The 16,504-nt window shown below is 39.7% G+C and overlaps 1 protein-coding gene across 3 annotated transcripts in view; it reads right to left on the bottom strand.

Annotated features, from left to right (window-relative positions):
• Nucleotides 1–12,126: 12,126 nt before the first annotated feature.
• The window catches only part of WRNIP1 (WRN helicase interacting protein 1), a 31,354-nt gene continuing 26,976 nt past the window's right edge, over nucleotides 12,127–16,504 (bottom strand). For 2 of the 3 annotated variants that reach the window (XM_020970080.2, XM_020970082.2), the window contains 3 exons: nucleotides 14,594–14,749; nucleotides 13,619–13,698; nucleotides 12,127–12,932 (listed from right to left, as the gene is read on the bottom strand). In XM_020970080.2, the coding sequence (XP_020825739.1) occupies nucleotides 12,657–12,932; nucleotides 13,619–13,698; nucleotides 14,594–14,749 (512 nt within the window). In that variant the 3' untranslated portion in view covers nucleotides 12,127–12,656. The remainder of the gene's footprint in view (nucleotides 12,933–13,618; nucleotides 13,699–14,593; nucleotides 14,750–16,504) is intronic. The other variant, XM_078153652.1, reaches the window with a different exon arrangement.

Below are 16,504 nucleotides of genomic sequence, written 5' to 3'. Positions count from 1 at the left end.
GATGAGCAGGAGGATTTCAGAAAAATCTGGAAAGACTTCCATGATCTGATGTTGAGTGAAGTGAGCAGAACCAGGAGAACATTGCACATAGTTACAGCAACATTGTGTGATGACTAACTTTGATAGATTTAGCTTTTCTCAGCAATGCAATAATCTAAGACAATTCTAAAAGACTCAGGATGGAAAATGCTATCCACATCTGGAGAAAGAACTATGGAGTCTGAATGCATATTGAAGCATACTATTTTCTTTTTTTGTTTTTGTTTTTCTTTCTCATAATTTTTCCATTTTGTTCTGATTCTTCTTTCACAACATGACTAATATGGAAATATATTTAATACTACTGTACATGTATAGCCTTTATCAGATTGTATGCTGTCTTGGGGTGGGAGGGGGTAAAATTTAGAACTCAAAATCTTATAAAAGCAAATGTTGAAAACTAAAAATTAATTAATTAATTTTTAAAAAAGAGAATGTACTTTCATCTAAACGTCATTGCAGGAGAATCTTTTTGGAGGTCATGCCAAGAAGAAAAAAAAGGGATCAGGGAGACAAATGGAATGAGAGCTAAGCCATGGATAAGTTTTTGTTTTGTTTTGTTCTTAGGGAATTAATTGTTACCCCTAGATTAAGCAGGAATCTAGAACGTCATTATGATATATAGATATGGCTGCCTTGTTTTAGCATGCACATTCTAAGTGAATGCCTAGCTCAGGCCAAAAGATACCAGGTTCCTTTTTACTTGCCTATTTGCAGAAGCTTAGAGAACTAACTTGGATAGATATAGCACCTCAATAGTCATTCTTGCCCTGTCTCCCTAATGTGTGAAGACAGATGGTTAATACCTTGACCTGCTATAGTCTCCTAGTTAGGCTCTCTGCCTCCAGTCTCCCCATTCATCATAAATACCATTGATGAATTAACATTCCCAGAGAATTCTTCTGATATCTTTTTTCTGCTGTTCAAAGGACTCCACTGGCTCCAAATGGCATACCATAAGCTTAAACTCCTCAAGGCACCATGAGGCAGAAGAAGGAATACTCAATTTGGAGTCAGAAAACCTGGGTTCAAATCTCAGCTCTGCTATGTAACACGGGCAGCCTAGGCGAGGTGACTCACTACTCTGGGCCTCAGTTTCCTCATTTATAAAACAATGGGGTCAGACCTCTGAGGCCTCCTCCAGTTTTAAATCTATTCAAAGTCTTTCACCATTTGCCTTCTACTCATCTTTTTAGCATTGTTACCCACACGTTCTATAGTCCATTTGAAAAGGGGGGGGGGAGGCACTTGGACCATGTTCACATCACATATCTTATATTTACCAAATATTTAACTTTGGGTAAGTTGCATCAATTTTTTCATCTGTAAAAATAGAGACAATAGTAATTGTACTGTCAAGCACTATTCTGTGGAAAAATCCTTTTTTAAGATGCGAAATCACTTGCAAATATAAATTGTTACTATTGTAAATGAGAGATCTTCAGAGGTATTTTATCTTCATTTCTGATTGGCCTTCCACTGGTAAAGGCACTTAATAGTTAGATGTAAGTTTTTCAGCCCTCAGAAGAAATTTTATAAACAAATACTTTTAATTATCCAGGAGGATATGAATGAAATGATGATTACAGCATTTGGTAATGTGTTCATGTAAGACTAACAATTTTTTTTTTGCATTTTCCCCTTTTCTTCTCTTCCTTTTGGCATCATTATATTTACTTTGTTGAAAATAAAATAGCTGTTCATGCTGTTGCCACCTTTCTTAACTAAAAGCTTTCTCTCCTCTCCCACCTCCACCCCCACTTCTGACATCAGAAAACACCTACTATAAAGTCAAATGTATTAGACTGGGTTACTTGTAAAAGAATTCCTAATACTCACTTCCTTTTCTGTGGTACTTCATGTCAGTTATACAGTAGTGTTATCTATTAATGTAGTTTACATTAAGATTTTAAAAATATAATTGTGTTATACACAGTGATGCTTAAATGTAGCTTGATCATATGTTTCTATGTATACATGTATATTTAAAAAACAAACCAAACTGATTAAAGTGATTAGGCCTTGGAAAGAGCAAGAGTGACAACAGCAGTCTGAAAGGAGAAGGCATTATCATCTAATGGGAAAGAAAGGCCACTGGAAGCAGGAGGAATTTGAGTTGAACCTTGAAGGAAGTCAGGGAAATTAAGTCAAAAGAGGTGAGCGGGAAGAGCATTTCAGACATCAAGGACTCTTTGTGCAAAATCATGGAGCTGGGAGATGGACTACACCGAGGTAGAGAACCTGTGCCTTGAGACCACATGTGGCCCTCTAGGTCCTCAAGTGCAGCTCTTTGACTGAATCTAAACTTCACAGAACAAATCCCCTTAATAAAAGGATTTGTTCTGTAAAAATTGGACTCAGTCATATGACTACACCTAAGGACTTGGAAGGCCACATGAGGCCTCAAATCTGTGAAATGCAGGTTCCTTACCTCTGGATGGGGCTTCAGGGATTCAAAGGTAAGCCATGATTGCTTGTATGTAGAGGGTGTGAAGGAGGGTTAAGTATAAGAAGAGTGGAAAGGTAGGAAGGGGCCAGATTATGAAGTATTTTAAATGCCCAACAAAGTTGAGTTATCAGCAACTCATCTGTAACTCATGATCTTAGGAGAGTTTAAAGTGAGCTGTCCATGGTCACTAAAGTAGTATTTTTATCAGCATCAAGATTTAAACCCAGGTCTTCTTGACTAAAGCTGATACTCTAGCCACTACAATAGGCTACCTGTCTCGGACTCGGAATATAATGGCCAACTCAGGGATAGAATGAATGTATGAATGAATGAATGAAAAGCCATTTATTAAGAACATTGGGGATGCAAATAAAAAAGTGAAGACAGTCGACCTCCAAGAGCTTTAATTCTAAGAGAACCAAACTCATGTAGAGAAGCAGTAGCCATGGAAGGATATTTTGCTTTGGAGAGTTACTGGGGTGATGAGGGGAATAGATTGACACCCCCTTTCCCCAAGAGCAATGACAGTTTCACAGCTGCGAAGTGGGATGGGGAGGAGGAGGGAGAAGTACTAAGCAACTCAACTGCCAAGATGGCCTGAAGTGAGGGAAGTGAAGTGAAACATGGCTAGACGTAGTGGCCATAAACGCATCCTTTTTTTTTTTTTTTAAATCTCCTCCAGTAAACTGCCAGCTCCTTCAGAGTAAAGACTGCCTCCTTTTTGCCTCGGTACCTCCAGAGGCTAGTACAGGGCCTTGCACCTTGAAGACACTAATATTTACTGGCACAAAATTTTGCATACTTTTCCACCTCTGTGCCTTTTTCTGCCTATACCATCCCTACAGATGGAATGGCCTCTCCTTTCCTTTACTCTAACACCCCAGACACATTCCCACTCCACCTTCTGTTCCCCTAGGGCAGCTAGATGGAGCAGTAGATAGAATACTAGTCCAGGAGTCAGGAAGACCTGAGTTTAAATCCAGTCTGTGTGACCTTGGGCAAGTCACTTAAACCTGTTTGCCTCAGTTTCCTCATATGTAAAATGGGGATAATAAGCACCTACTTCATAGGATTGTTATAAGTATCAAATGAAATAATATTTGTAAAGCCCTTGGAGCCTGGCACATAGTAGGTGCTATATAAACGTTATTATTATTATTACTATACATTCTTTGAGGCCCAGATTCCAATGCCTCTTCCTCCATGAAACTTTCCTTATTCATCAGTATCAGCCAGGAGTATCTTCTTCTTTGATTGACTACTTAAAGAACTTTGCTTTACCTCTCTTAGACCCCTACCATATTCCAGGATATATCACAATTACTTGTGGACATATCCCCCTTCCCCTAAAAGATCCTAACTATCTATTATCATAATATCTATTATTCCCTAATAGATATGGGAAGGAATTATTTACCTTTGTCTCATCCTCGGTGCCTAGCACAGCACCTTGAACAAAGGTGCTTAATAAATGTTTATTTAACTTGATTAGCAGAATTGCATTTATATTTGATTATTGCTATATTTTGTTTCATCCTTAAACCTTGGAGGCCCTTAAAAGAAAGGGTTATTAAAAATCATCGATTTGGTTTTAAGTTTGCTAATCAAAGCAGGTGGTAAGCCTCCTTTGCTTAGTAAGATGTTCGAATGTTTTTAAAATTTTCACAATATGCTTTTCCCTTTGTAAGCCATTTCTATGTGACTTCTGTTGTTTTGATTCAATTACATTCAGAGGAAAATGGCTCAATGGGGCTGCTAAGAGAGTTTTCTTTCATCACCAGAGAAAAGTCAGGAGGAGCTTAATTCAAGGATGGCTCACGTCTGACCTCGAGTGGTCAGAAACATGAAGAACAGATGGATATTTTACGACAGAAAAGCTCTCATGAGAAATCATCAGAATTAAACATTAAAATGATCAAAACTTAAATCCTAAAGAGCTGAATGCTTAGCTTGTGGCTAAGTCCCATTTGAGGTACAAAAGAGATCTTATTTTATATTATTCATCTAAGGATCTGTGCCTTACAAGGGAATAAACTAGCATGAATTTGAGGTTGACAGCTTTCTATAAATGCAGATGACTCTCACATAAGGGCACTGAGAAGAACCAGCAGCTCCCATCTCTTGAAAGCCTTCCCTCCACTCTGGTGGATGGCCACCAAAAAGTAAGAATGACAAAGGTCACTTCCTTTTTTTTTTCAAATGCAATGAAATTGTGGTAGAAATAGAGTAAGCCCCCTGTGTGGTCAGGGGCAAGCGTGGTGTACATTAATGAGGTCCCCAAAATAGCTATGAGGCATACAAAAACATATGTAACTGAGGTGGGAGAAGAGTTATTTCCACCTAAGAGTTGGGTGTCCTCAAATGGGGCAATGTCCTGGATGTTTCCTACCCTTTTTCTTTACATTGTATCTTGCCACCCTAGACCACCAGATGATGGTTCCAGCTGTCCACCCAGGCCATCCTTTTTCCATCTTCCCTACAGCTATGCCGTTTATGAGGCCTCCAGAGATCAAGTTCTGGGGCATTTAATCCACTCAGGTTTGGAACCTTCACCCTGGACCCCAGCTGTTCAGATCAGTGAGTTCAAGGAGTGCAGACTCTCACAACCCACTCTAATTAGCCTGCCCCCACACTACTGGACTCCCAGACTCCCAGACTGTGAGTCCAGCTGTCCACCCTATCATCTTCTTGCCATCTGCCAAACACTTACTCTTCTTGTTCTGTGAATTGTAATCAAATCACTACTACTATTGCTTCTGGAAAGAGCATGTCAATAAACTCTATACACCTCTATATACTATATAGCTCCACTTCATTCTCCAGGTGACTTGTGGGATCAAAACAGCCTTCTCTGGCCACAACCTCCCCCATTAGAATTAAATTCATTAAAGGCAAGAACAGTCTTGACTTTGTACTTGCAATCCCAATACTTAATCTATACCACGTATTTCATAAATGCTTTTCTTTTATTCATTCATTATTAGGTCTGCTAATTTGCTTGATTTTAACATTATTGCTCCCATATGGAAGTACTGACAATGAGATATTTATGTTTGATCCATACTTACATTGCAAATTTCTTAGGAGCAGGACCTGCTTTTCTAGGTCCATTTCTTTCAGAAATATTTTTTTTGAAAGTAACATGTTGAATCTATTATATGCTTTTTTCTTTTTAATTTTATTCATTTTAACTTAATACAAAAGGACAAAAAAGGACACTTTCATGTACACAGCACAACATAAAAAGAGGATTCAATATAAAACCATGAATTCCATTTTACACTGTTTACTTTTTTGGAAAAAATATGTAATAAATAGTGCACATCATTTTCAATGCTACCCTACTTTTCTGTGCTGCCTTCTAAGTTTTCTTTTGTATTTTTTTCTCATTTCACTCTTCATTTCAGGCAAGTCCTTCCAAGTTTTTCTAAAATCAACCAGCTCATTATTTTTTTTATAGCACAGTAGGATTCCATCACAGTCATATATCACTTGTTTAAGCCATTTCCCAATTCATGGGCATCCCTCAAATTTCCAATTCTTTGCCAGCACAACGAGAGCTGCTGTAAATATTTTAGAACATACAGGCTCTTTTCCTTTTTCCCTAATCACCTTGGGAAACAGACCTACTAGTGGCATTGCTGGATCAAAGGATAGACAGTTTTATAATTCTTTGGGCATAATTCCAGATAGTTCTCCAAAACTGTTGGATCAGTTCACAGCTCCACCAACAATGCATTAGTGTCTTAATTTTTCCACATCCCAGAGATATCATAAGTCCTAGCTCTGCCTCTTACTACTTTGGTCACTTAGTTTAAACCTTAATTTCCTTATCTTTAAAACTGGGATCATTATAATAAAAACTCACATAGAGCACTTAAAGGTTTATAAAGTGTTTTCCTACCACAACAATATGAGATGGAAAAGTGTAAATATTAGAGACTAAGGCTCTTAGAGGTTGTAATTTGCCTCTTCTCCTTCCCTCCCCCCCCACCCCCAGCAATACACATACTGCCCTCATACATCCAATAGCACACTGAAGCTAGATTTCACTGCACCAAGCTTTTACTTTCGTGTCTTTTGTGAGGATTGAGTGAGATAATGGATATAAAACATTTTGAAAACTTTAAAGTTAATCAATAAATATAAACTTATGGGCAATGACTACAACCATCATTAATGGTGTTCCTATCAAACAATCGGTTCTGGTCATTTCATGTTACAAAAAACTCAAACATTTCTCACTGGTAGCTAATTAAAATACTACTCAAATTTGGCATTGTAATCTAAAAGAAAGAGAAGAGCAATCATTTCCATTTTTCAGCTCTTACCATCCGTTTCCATTTGGCTGACCCAGAGAATACTCTGTATTTCCTAGTTTTGCTCCTTTAAATTCAGAAATGTCAATTCTAAGTGAAGAATAAAACTACAAACAAGAACTTCAATATTCAAGAACAAAGTTTTTGGTAACTCTAGCCATTGCCTTTTCCTGAATCTATAAACGATCAGCCATATGATATCTATTGGTCAAGTTTCCATTTGGAAAGGCCATCCTTATTTGCTGAATTCCATTGTGAACAGGCAAGGGATTTGATTTATTCCCAGAGGAATGTTGGCTTACTTTCTCGGCCACTTCCTAAACTTTGGCCAACCTCCACACAAATTTATTGCAGTACGTGCCACATTGAAGGTGTCGAGTTTCTGCTCTGCAGTTGGATGGCATTTTACCAGAACAGCCTTGTTCGGGTAAGGGTCAGCAGCAGTTCTATTCAGATTCCGAAATGACTTACAGGTAAATTATTTTAACTATATTTTCAGTAGTAGAAAGCTAGAACTCCAACCTGTAAGTTTCTCAACTGCCTTATATTTGCACAAAAAGCACTTTACAAAATTCTGACTCATAGATTATCTTATCAGATGCTCACTAAAATCTTGTGAAATAGGCAAAGCAAATACACTATTACTCTGATGTTACAGGTGAACAAACAAAGGCTCAGGTGAAGTAACTTGTCTAAGGGAACACAGCTATTAAGCGGCAGTTGTTATTCAATCGTTTTTCAGTCATGTCCGACCCCATTTGGGATTTTCTTGGCAAAGAGACTAGAATGGTTTGGCATTTCCTTCTCCAGCTCATTTTACAGATGAAGAAACTGAGGAAACAGGGTTAAGTGACTTGCCCATGGTCACACAGCTAGTAAATGTCTGAGGCCAGAGTTGAACTCGGGAAGATGAGTATTCCAGACTCCAGGCCTGGAGCTCTATCCTCTATGCCACCCCACATGAAGTGACAGAGTTAAACTCAGACCCAGGCCTTTGGATGCCAAATCCATGCTCTTTACCTAGTGTCACACCGCTTTTCTATCCCTACTCCTGTTTATTTAAAAAAAAAAACACTTTCAAGACAGACCCAACTTCTGTAGCAAGAAACTTTTACCTATCTGGAATCTCCAAATGCCTGCTTAGGGGGTGAGGGTAAGGGGTTTTACAATTCAGAAACTGTTAAGAAAGGTGTAAAAAGATAGCCGATAGAGGCAAGTGAACTTGTGAATACGAATGACAGAATGGAGATCTCCCCCTTGAGCCACCCCTCAACACGTCCCTTGATTGCCACTACCTGTGATGCTAGAGACTGCTGAGAATGGACTCGTCTTTAGTAAGATCATTCTCCTTCCTTGCTTGAGCGGAGTTCTTATCTCACTCCTGCTGAAGAACTTACTTATTCTGGTGCATTGATCTCTTCTAACTTTGTTAACTTCCCCAACTTCTGTTTAATACTTACTTTGAGAGTGAGGTTTACTAGTTATTTGTGATGATCTTCTTTTGTAACCAGTTTTGATAGGAGGGAGCTAAGCTTGCGAGAAGAAGCTAATTGTAACCCTATCTTTACTAGCTGTATGACTCTGGGTAAGTCGCTTAACTTATCTGCAAGTGCTTAACTTACAGCACTTACCTACTGGGGTTGTTGTGAGAACCACATAAGATATTATTTGTAAAGCCCTCAGCACAAAGCCTGACACACAATAAAAGCTTAATAAATGCCTATTTCTTTCCCTGTCCTTCCCCAAACAACTGGGGAAAATGGCTTTTATCTGAACCCCTCATATCCAGAATACAAATATTTTATGTGCGGTACATAGATGCAATTTAAACTCAATATCATCCTCTTGGAAATAAGAAAGTAGAGAGAGGAGCCAGCCAGAGGGGTCTTGGATTCTACCTATCTCTCCCACTAGACTATTAATGCAAGCACAGCATTCCTCCTGTTTCTGCCATGTGGAAGCGACAATTTCTCTTGGCAATATGGCGGGTCAGATTCCAGATCAGATATCTATGCATGCCACACAAGAGCCAACCATCTCTGTTAGCTACCAAGCACGTGTGTACCATACGTAAGTTTATTTGCATATGAAGCTACCAGAACTAAAAATTAAGAGAATGTCCCCTGCAGATAGCAACAGTAAGTTACTGAACTCAGAGAAACTTGATACAGTGGAAGAGAAATGCACATGGAATTGAGAGACCTGGGTTTGAATCCAACCTCTGAGACCTGGGGCAAGTTGGTGTTATCTGCTCTCCAGCATATAAAGGTGTACTATGCAGGCTGTAAAGAAAGATCCAGAAAGTAAGGCAGCTCTAAGGTAAAGAGGTAGGAATGCAAACCAGGGTCACAATACTCAAATAGCTAAAGGTAGCTCCCTCCCCTGCCCCTAATTGAGAAGTGGAAAGCTGGACAGCAGAGCGAAGGTCAGATATCTGACTTTTAAAATTAGAAAGTGTGCTATTAATTAGAAGGCAAGCATTTAAGATATGAAGCAAAACATCCCAAGCTCTGTCAAACCTAAGAACTGTGCTCTGCTACTAGTATTATCATGAATTATTTTGTTGATGAAACAGCCAAGAGGCCAGAGTCACTATATTGAAGAATATGTGTTGGGGAGAAAGGTGTAAGAAGCCTGGAAAGACAGCTGGGGTGGGGAACCTGTGGCCTCGAAGCCACACATGACCTTCTAGGTCCTTGGGTGCGGCCTTTTGATGGAACCCAAGTTCTACAGAACAAAGCCTTTTATTAAGGGGATTTGTTCTGTGAAGTTTAGATTCAAAGGGTGCCACTTTGTGGCCTTGAGGCCATAGGTTCCCCACCCCTGCTAGGTTATGAAGGGCTTTGAATGCCAGGGGATCCTAGAGGTAACAGGAAGCCATTGGAGTTAGTTTGGGGGAGGTGGAACAGGGAGGGAACACGGTCAGACCTTTACCTTAGGAAAATCACTTTGATGGACTGGAGTGAGGAGACTGAGGCAATTAGATTCACCTGTAAGCTATTGCAGTAATCCAGGTACGTGGTGATGAGGGCCTGCACCAAAGTTGTGGCCATGTCAGAAAAGAGGAGTCCTATTCCGGGGATGGTACAAAGCTGTAATCATGCCCATAAGAGGCTATAACCTGTTGTTCAGATTGCCTATTAATAAAATATTTATCTGTGTCAAAATCCTCTAACCAGAAACAGTAGAGAGTAAAGGAAGGAGAAGCCCAGACAATACATTGGGAGAAATATAGGTATAAATGTTAACATCCTCTACTTGGGTTTAAGAAGGCCTGCATGAATACAGAATAGAAATGGGTTGGAAAAGGGGGCTAGAAAGTTCATGGGGAGAAAAAATACAAGCTCAATCAATGACATGGTAAGCACAAGAGCTAATATTAGTAAGCCTACTCTGCTTCAAGAGGAGTAAGAGTACTCAGGGCCCCCCTCCCTTCTCATACTTATAAAATTGCTTTTTTGGAATGTAAGTGTAAAAACCATTACTGGCACGTGTCTCTACCTTTTCCACAAGAGCAATAGGAGATGATTGTCAGGGGTTTTGCTAAACTCTAGGTTCACATCTACATAATATCATTTCCCTGATCTACAGGTTTTATAAGCCTGAACAAAATCCCCCCAAAAGCAGGCTGGTTTGGTATATAACCTGTTCTCAATGAAGCTATGCTACAATAAGGTGGCCATAACTGTGGAAAGCCTTGAGACCACAACACTTGTCAGAATGTTATCAGGGGAATTCCTAATTTCAGAATGAGTTGTACTCAATTTCTAAGGTTCCTCTGACTTGAAGATTTTCTCTGGGCCTAATTATCATCTTTAAAACCCAGTGATTGTCCTAAATGATCTCTGAGGACCAATACAAAATTCTATAAATCATTTTTGGATTTCAACTAAGCTGTCTCACCTTCATCAGTTATTAGTACCTTCCAGTGAACAGTAATATTTAAATTTCATCAAAGTTTCAAAGTTGTATGTTGAGAACTGGGACCCACTCAAAAAATGTTTTCATATACTAAACTTAAAACTGAGGAATGAGGTCTCTCTTGCACTAGCCGATGATAGTCCATCACTATAACTTCTTTCATTCTTTTCCTGTTACTGTAATAATTATATTAATTCAATAAGAGCACCCACCAGAAGTATCCCAACTGGCTAAGCCAATCAGTGGTAGGCAAATAACTCTTTGGTGTCCTAGTTTCCACTATCCAAAATATTCCAAATAATTTGTCCATGTAACTCTTTTGGGCTTGACACACATTGATGGAATCCATAAGAATGAAGAGGCAGCTGGGAAATTCTGGACCAAAAGATTTTAAATATTTTCAGTTTCACATAAATAACATTTGGATACAACTATTGCCACAGCATGCTGCCTGCTCTGGCATTCATCCTCATCTTACCCTTAAAGGAAACCTTGGATTGCATACCCCAGGGAAAGCCAGGCTCTGAAAGGTGAGCTTCCACTTTACCTTGTTCAAAGCTAGGCCTCCATGCTATTTCCCAACCACTCCCATACTACGTCACTGCCTTTCCTCCAACGTAGGACTTTTGTCTTCCCATGTTAGAATGTAAACTCCCTGCATAGGCACTGTCTTGTTTGATGGTATATATGTCCCCAGAGCTTGGTACAGTGCAAAGATCGTAGTGAGCACTTAATTAATGCTGCATATATTTTTGGTGTCATATTTTTAATATTCCGGAGGGGAAAAATATCACTAACGTCATGGTTTTCTCATGGAAATCTTTTCTTCTTCTTTTCCCCCCACATGCAGAACACAGAAGGGTTCCATAAAACATAACACGCAGGATTCATTCACAATGCCAACCCCTCTTTAGAGGGTGACTCCTATCCATCACAAAGGCTCTCTACCACCACGCCATCAATTGTGCTGCTCTGCTCACCATCTCCACAGCAGGGCCCTTGATACTCAGTTCTTGGCTCTCCATGCTCCTTCCATCAGGGGACAGAAGAAGGGACAAGTCGGAGGTTTGTTACATGAATTGGTTTCCTAGCCTGCTTCCCCACCAAGGTTGCGTTATCTTGTTGTTTTTCATATTTGGAGGCTTATCATTCCCCTAAAACAAGGTATTTAAGTCAGAACACCAATGAACCCTAGAATTAAATTAAAATTAAATTAAGATCCATAAAAGTGAGCCTTTTGGAAAAACACCACCTGTTGGGCTCTCCAATCTGTTGTACTTCACTTGGCCTTAACCTTTGTCACAGCTTTTAACCAGTAAACAAAATACTGCAATAAAAGCCCCCTCTCTAGTTGTATCATTTATGGGTCAATGAAAAGACAAAATAAAGATTCAAGAATACTTTGAAATAGCTTTATTGGTTCATAAGACCTTTCCATATAAAAAAAATACTTAAAACACTATGCAGTATTAAATTGTAATTATTTTTTTTTCTTAACAGTTAAAATTACCCAGAATATACACTTTTGAAAAAGGAAAACTATAATACTACCGAACTGAATTACAAAATGAATTTGCAACTTAAATACTCTGACAAAATAGCTAACTCCTTACTGACACACTCACTCATTGCACATTGCTGCCAGTTATTTTCCTTAGCATTGCTTTGCAGAGTACAAATGAACAGCACTTCAAGGTCAGGCATTTGGTCACGGAAGTAATTCTGCCTCCCATTTGAAGGAGTTAAAATCCTGGCACAAACTGTTGATAATTTAACCATCCCCTATACCCTCCCACCCTCCTGAACAGGCAATAAACTAAAAAACAAAAACAAAAACAAAAAAATTAAAAAATAAAAACCCAGGGGCTCTTCCTTCTAGCCCTCCCTAGAAAAACACCACACCTGTTACTTGTAGCACATCTTAAAGTTCAGCATCGTTTTTGCTTAAAGAAGTCTATTCCTCTTAATTCTTCTGGCAGATATTCCTGTTCCACGGGATCCTTGTAGGAAGGATTGTATTTGTAGCCTTTGCCATAGCCCAAGTCCTTCATGAGCCTGGTAGGTGCATTCCTCAGGTGCATCGGGACAGGTGGAAGAGGACCCTGGTGGTTTCTCAAGCAGGCTTTGACATTGTTGTAGGCATTGTATACCTCAATAGACTTCGGGGCTCTGGCAAAATAAACCACACACTGTGCTAGAAGGACCTATGCAGAAGCACAACACAGAAGAGAGTGTCATGATTTGGGTTAGGCTGCTTTTGAATATAGCAGCTATGTGGAAGATCCAAGTTCAAATCCAGCCTCAGATACTTAACTAGTTGTATGACCATAGACAAGTCACTTAACCCTGTTTGCCTCAGCTTCTTCATCTGTAAAATGATCTGGAGAAGGAAATGGCAAACCACCCCAGTATCTTTGCCAAGAAAACTGCAAATGGGGCCCTGAAGAATCACACATGACTGACTACACAACAGAATACTAGTATATCTGTTTTTCAAAATCCATTAATTACATTATCATAAAATTCCCTCCATCTTGAAGCGATGTAGTTATCCCCCCCCTTTTAAAAAATAAATCAGTTAATGGAAAATCAAAATCCAAGTGGCTTATGAAGACTACACAGAGCAAAGAAGAAAACAGAGCATTCATATTCATACCCAGGAAAGCAAAGAACACAAAACAAATGAATTAACTTTCATAAAACTAAACTGGGGGTGGCTAGGTGGCACAGTGGATACAGCACCGGCCCTGGAGTCAGAAGGACCTGAGTTCAAATGCAGCCTCAGACACAGAAGACTTACTAGTTGTGGGACCCTGGGCAAGCCACTTAACCCCATTGCCCAGCCAAAAAACCAAAAACCAAAAACTAAAAACTAAACTGATTATCCTACCTCACATTCTGGCATCCCTATAAAATGACAGCCCTGGTAAGCAGCCACTGCTTGGGTCAACGCAGAAGGATCTGCCAGGCCTGTAATACACCCAAACCAACAAAAAGAAAGGTAGTAAAATGACAGCAGTTTATTGTGTAAGCAAGCATTACTACTCTCAGGGAAGAACAAGTCTGTTTACACTCTAGGCACCTAGGCTATAACACACTAAATGCCTTTGCCTTTTTTTCTGTTGAAGGCAGAATACAAAGTAAGAGTATTTATGGAAACAAACACCCTCAAAATTAACTTACATGCCATTTATCCATCTCCCTTCTGCTCTCTTCCTACATATTTCTTCCACTCAGTGAACAAATATTTGTATGCCTGTTACGTGGCATCCACTTTTTACTGTCTGTGTGCTAAACCCCCCCAGCCAAGCGTTCACAGACTAACCCCCAGACATTAAGATAATACAACATATTTAGTAAATTGGTAACTAATGGCATGTATAGAATCACAAGGATGGATGAATTTGAGAAAAAACCCACGAGCAACAGTCTGCTAAGGACACAGTTGAGACAGTTTTTCTGAGTCTGATCTGTCTAATATTTAGGATTCTATATTCCTATTCTAGGAGTTGCCTAATAGCAACTCAATTCAATCCGACAAACATTTATTGGGCACCTACCGGTTTACATGTGACACATTCCCTGTCCCCAGGGATTTGTATTCCTGAATACAAATCCATACGTATTTATTGGGCTCCTATATGCTAAAAAGCTAGAGATGTTACTGGAATAACAAACAACAAACACAAAGTAAAAGTACTTTACCATAAAACGAATGTTTATGCGTCATTTTAAAATCTCCCCAGTTCTCCCCTCCCTCTGGACAGTACAATGATCCAAACAGTTTTCTGCCAAAAACTGCTTGAAGGTTGAAGATATCAAGGCATGCATCTGGAGGGCTGTGGGGCCATCCCATCATGCTCACCTATGTCTTCACTGGCAAATCTCACCAGTCTCCTGGCTACATACAGCGGGTCCTCACCACCTTCAAGCATTCGGGCAAGCCAGTAGAGTGAAGCATTCTGATCTGAGCCGCGCATGGATTTATGAAGTGCAGAGATACAGTTATAATGCTCTTCTCCTGGACATCAGAAGAAAAAACCCATGAAACATAAGGAAGGGAGAAGGTAAACCATAAGGCTCACAAGAGGATAAACAAATCCATAAATAAATATCAACTGGCTGATTATCATGCTTTCAGTAATAGTAAGCTAATGAGCAAAGCCTAAGGAAAATAAGGTTGACAGCTGTTCTCTAAGAGAGGGTGCAGACTCAGACTGTACCCTGGTTAAATGGGCAAGATGGTGCAGATACCATTGATGTGCATCTTGGGATGTGCTTAAGGTCACATGACCTCTTGGAGGGTATACTTCTTTGGTAATTCCAGTTCTTCTCACTCCTACCTCCTACTCCTACTCAGGGAAGGTGGAAGCAATGGGAATTTCTGAGGACATCTCAAGTGCCTACACAAAGGTAGGAGAAAACATTCTTTTGGAAAGGTATCCTTGAAGGGGTAACTACAGATCTGTCGACATCTACTATCTCTATCTGGAGGAAAGGGGCAGAGAGAGATTGTTCCCAATGCTTTAGCTCTAATACTGGTTACTACTGCAGGGCTAAAGGAAATGCTAAGCCCTAAACTACAAGTGTTGTGGCTGCCTTGGATGTAGAGTTGGTGATCATGCTGGGAATCCGATTTCCATTTCCATTTTGAGATCAGTGCTGCCCATGAATTCTTAAGTACTCCCTTTCCAAGTTTTCTTTAAAATGTGGGGGGCCAATAGACACCTATACCCAATACCATGAAGCTGGGAGCTCCAATGCAGCAGTTATCTCACAGAAGAGTCCATTTACTGTGGGCACTATGTGGACATCTTTCTAAGCTTTGTGTTATTACCTTAAAGCATGGTATCATGGAAAAATGACATTGTTTGGAGTCAGAGGAGCTGAGTTCAAATCTCGCCTCTTCCTTTTACAAACTGTGTGACTTTGGACAAGTAATTTAATTTCTCCGGCCCTTAATTTTTTTATTTCTAAAATAAAAGAGTTGCACTAAAAGATGTTTCAGTCCTAAGATCTATGAATATCAGCAGAAAGAATTAAGAAAATAACAACAACACTATATAGATCTTTAAAGCTTACATACATTATCTTAACATATATTATCCGATCCTGTGGAAGCACAGAGAACTAAGGCCTCAGTTATGTTACAAAAACATTAAGAAATAATATAGTAGTGTCTTTTATAGCACAGACTCAGGCCTTGGTGCTTTACGTTTCCACAATCCTATGACCACTTTTTCCAAGATCTATAAACATTTGTAAACTACATTCCAGGAAAAGACAAATAAGCCACAGACCAACAGGAACTGAGAGCTAGCTAAGCAAGCTTTAGCAAAGAGGTCGTGGAATTCCAAAGCGTTCCCATGTTATATATTATGTGATCCTGACTATGCATGCAGAAGGGCATTCTACAACACTACCCGCAGGGGAATGCAGCCAGCTATTTTTAAGAGTGTTAAGAGTGGATCCCTCCAAGGGAGGCACCCGGCATGCTCCCATTATGAGGCCAGCACAAACAATGTGCTTGTGTTCTCCTCTCTGTAGCATATGAGCCCCAGGAACAAATCCCAGCAGCTGAACTCCCTGGTAAGGAGATACTTAGTCTTTTTTGGTTAAGTAAGAGGGCCTTCAATAAGATAGTGGGCTGTCAAAAGGGAAAGGGCAGTCAGGCTGACCAGAGAGAAAGAGAGTGAGAGAGAAAGAGAGACAGAAAGAGAGAGAGAGAGAGAGAGAGAGAGAGAGAGGAGGGAGAGAGAGAGAGAGAGAGAGAGAG

Source organism: Phascolarctos cinereus, unplaced genomic scaffold, assembly GCF_003287225.1.
Source record: "Phascolarctos cinereus isolate Bilbo 61053 unplaced genomic scaffold, phaCin_HiC Scaffold_4;HRSCAF=312, whole genome shotgun sequence".
In the NCBI taxonomy this organism is placed as follows: domain Eukaryota; kingdom Metazoa; phylum Chordata; class Mammalia; order Diprotodontia; family Phascolarctidae; genus Phascolarctos; species Phascolarctos cinereus.
Note: the sequence above shows the minus strand (reverse complement) of the source record. Positions and strands in the feature narration are given on the sequence as shown.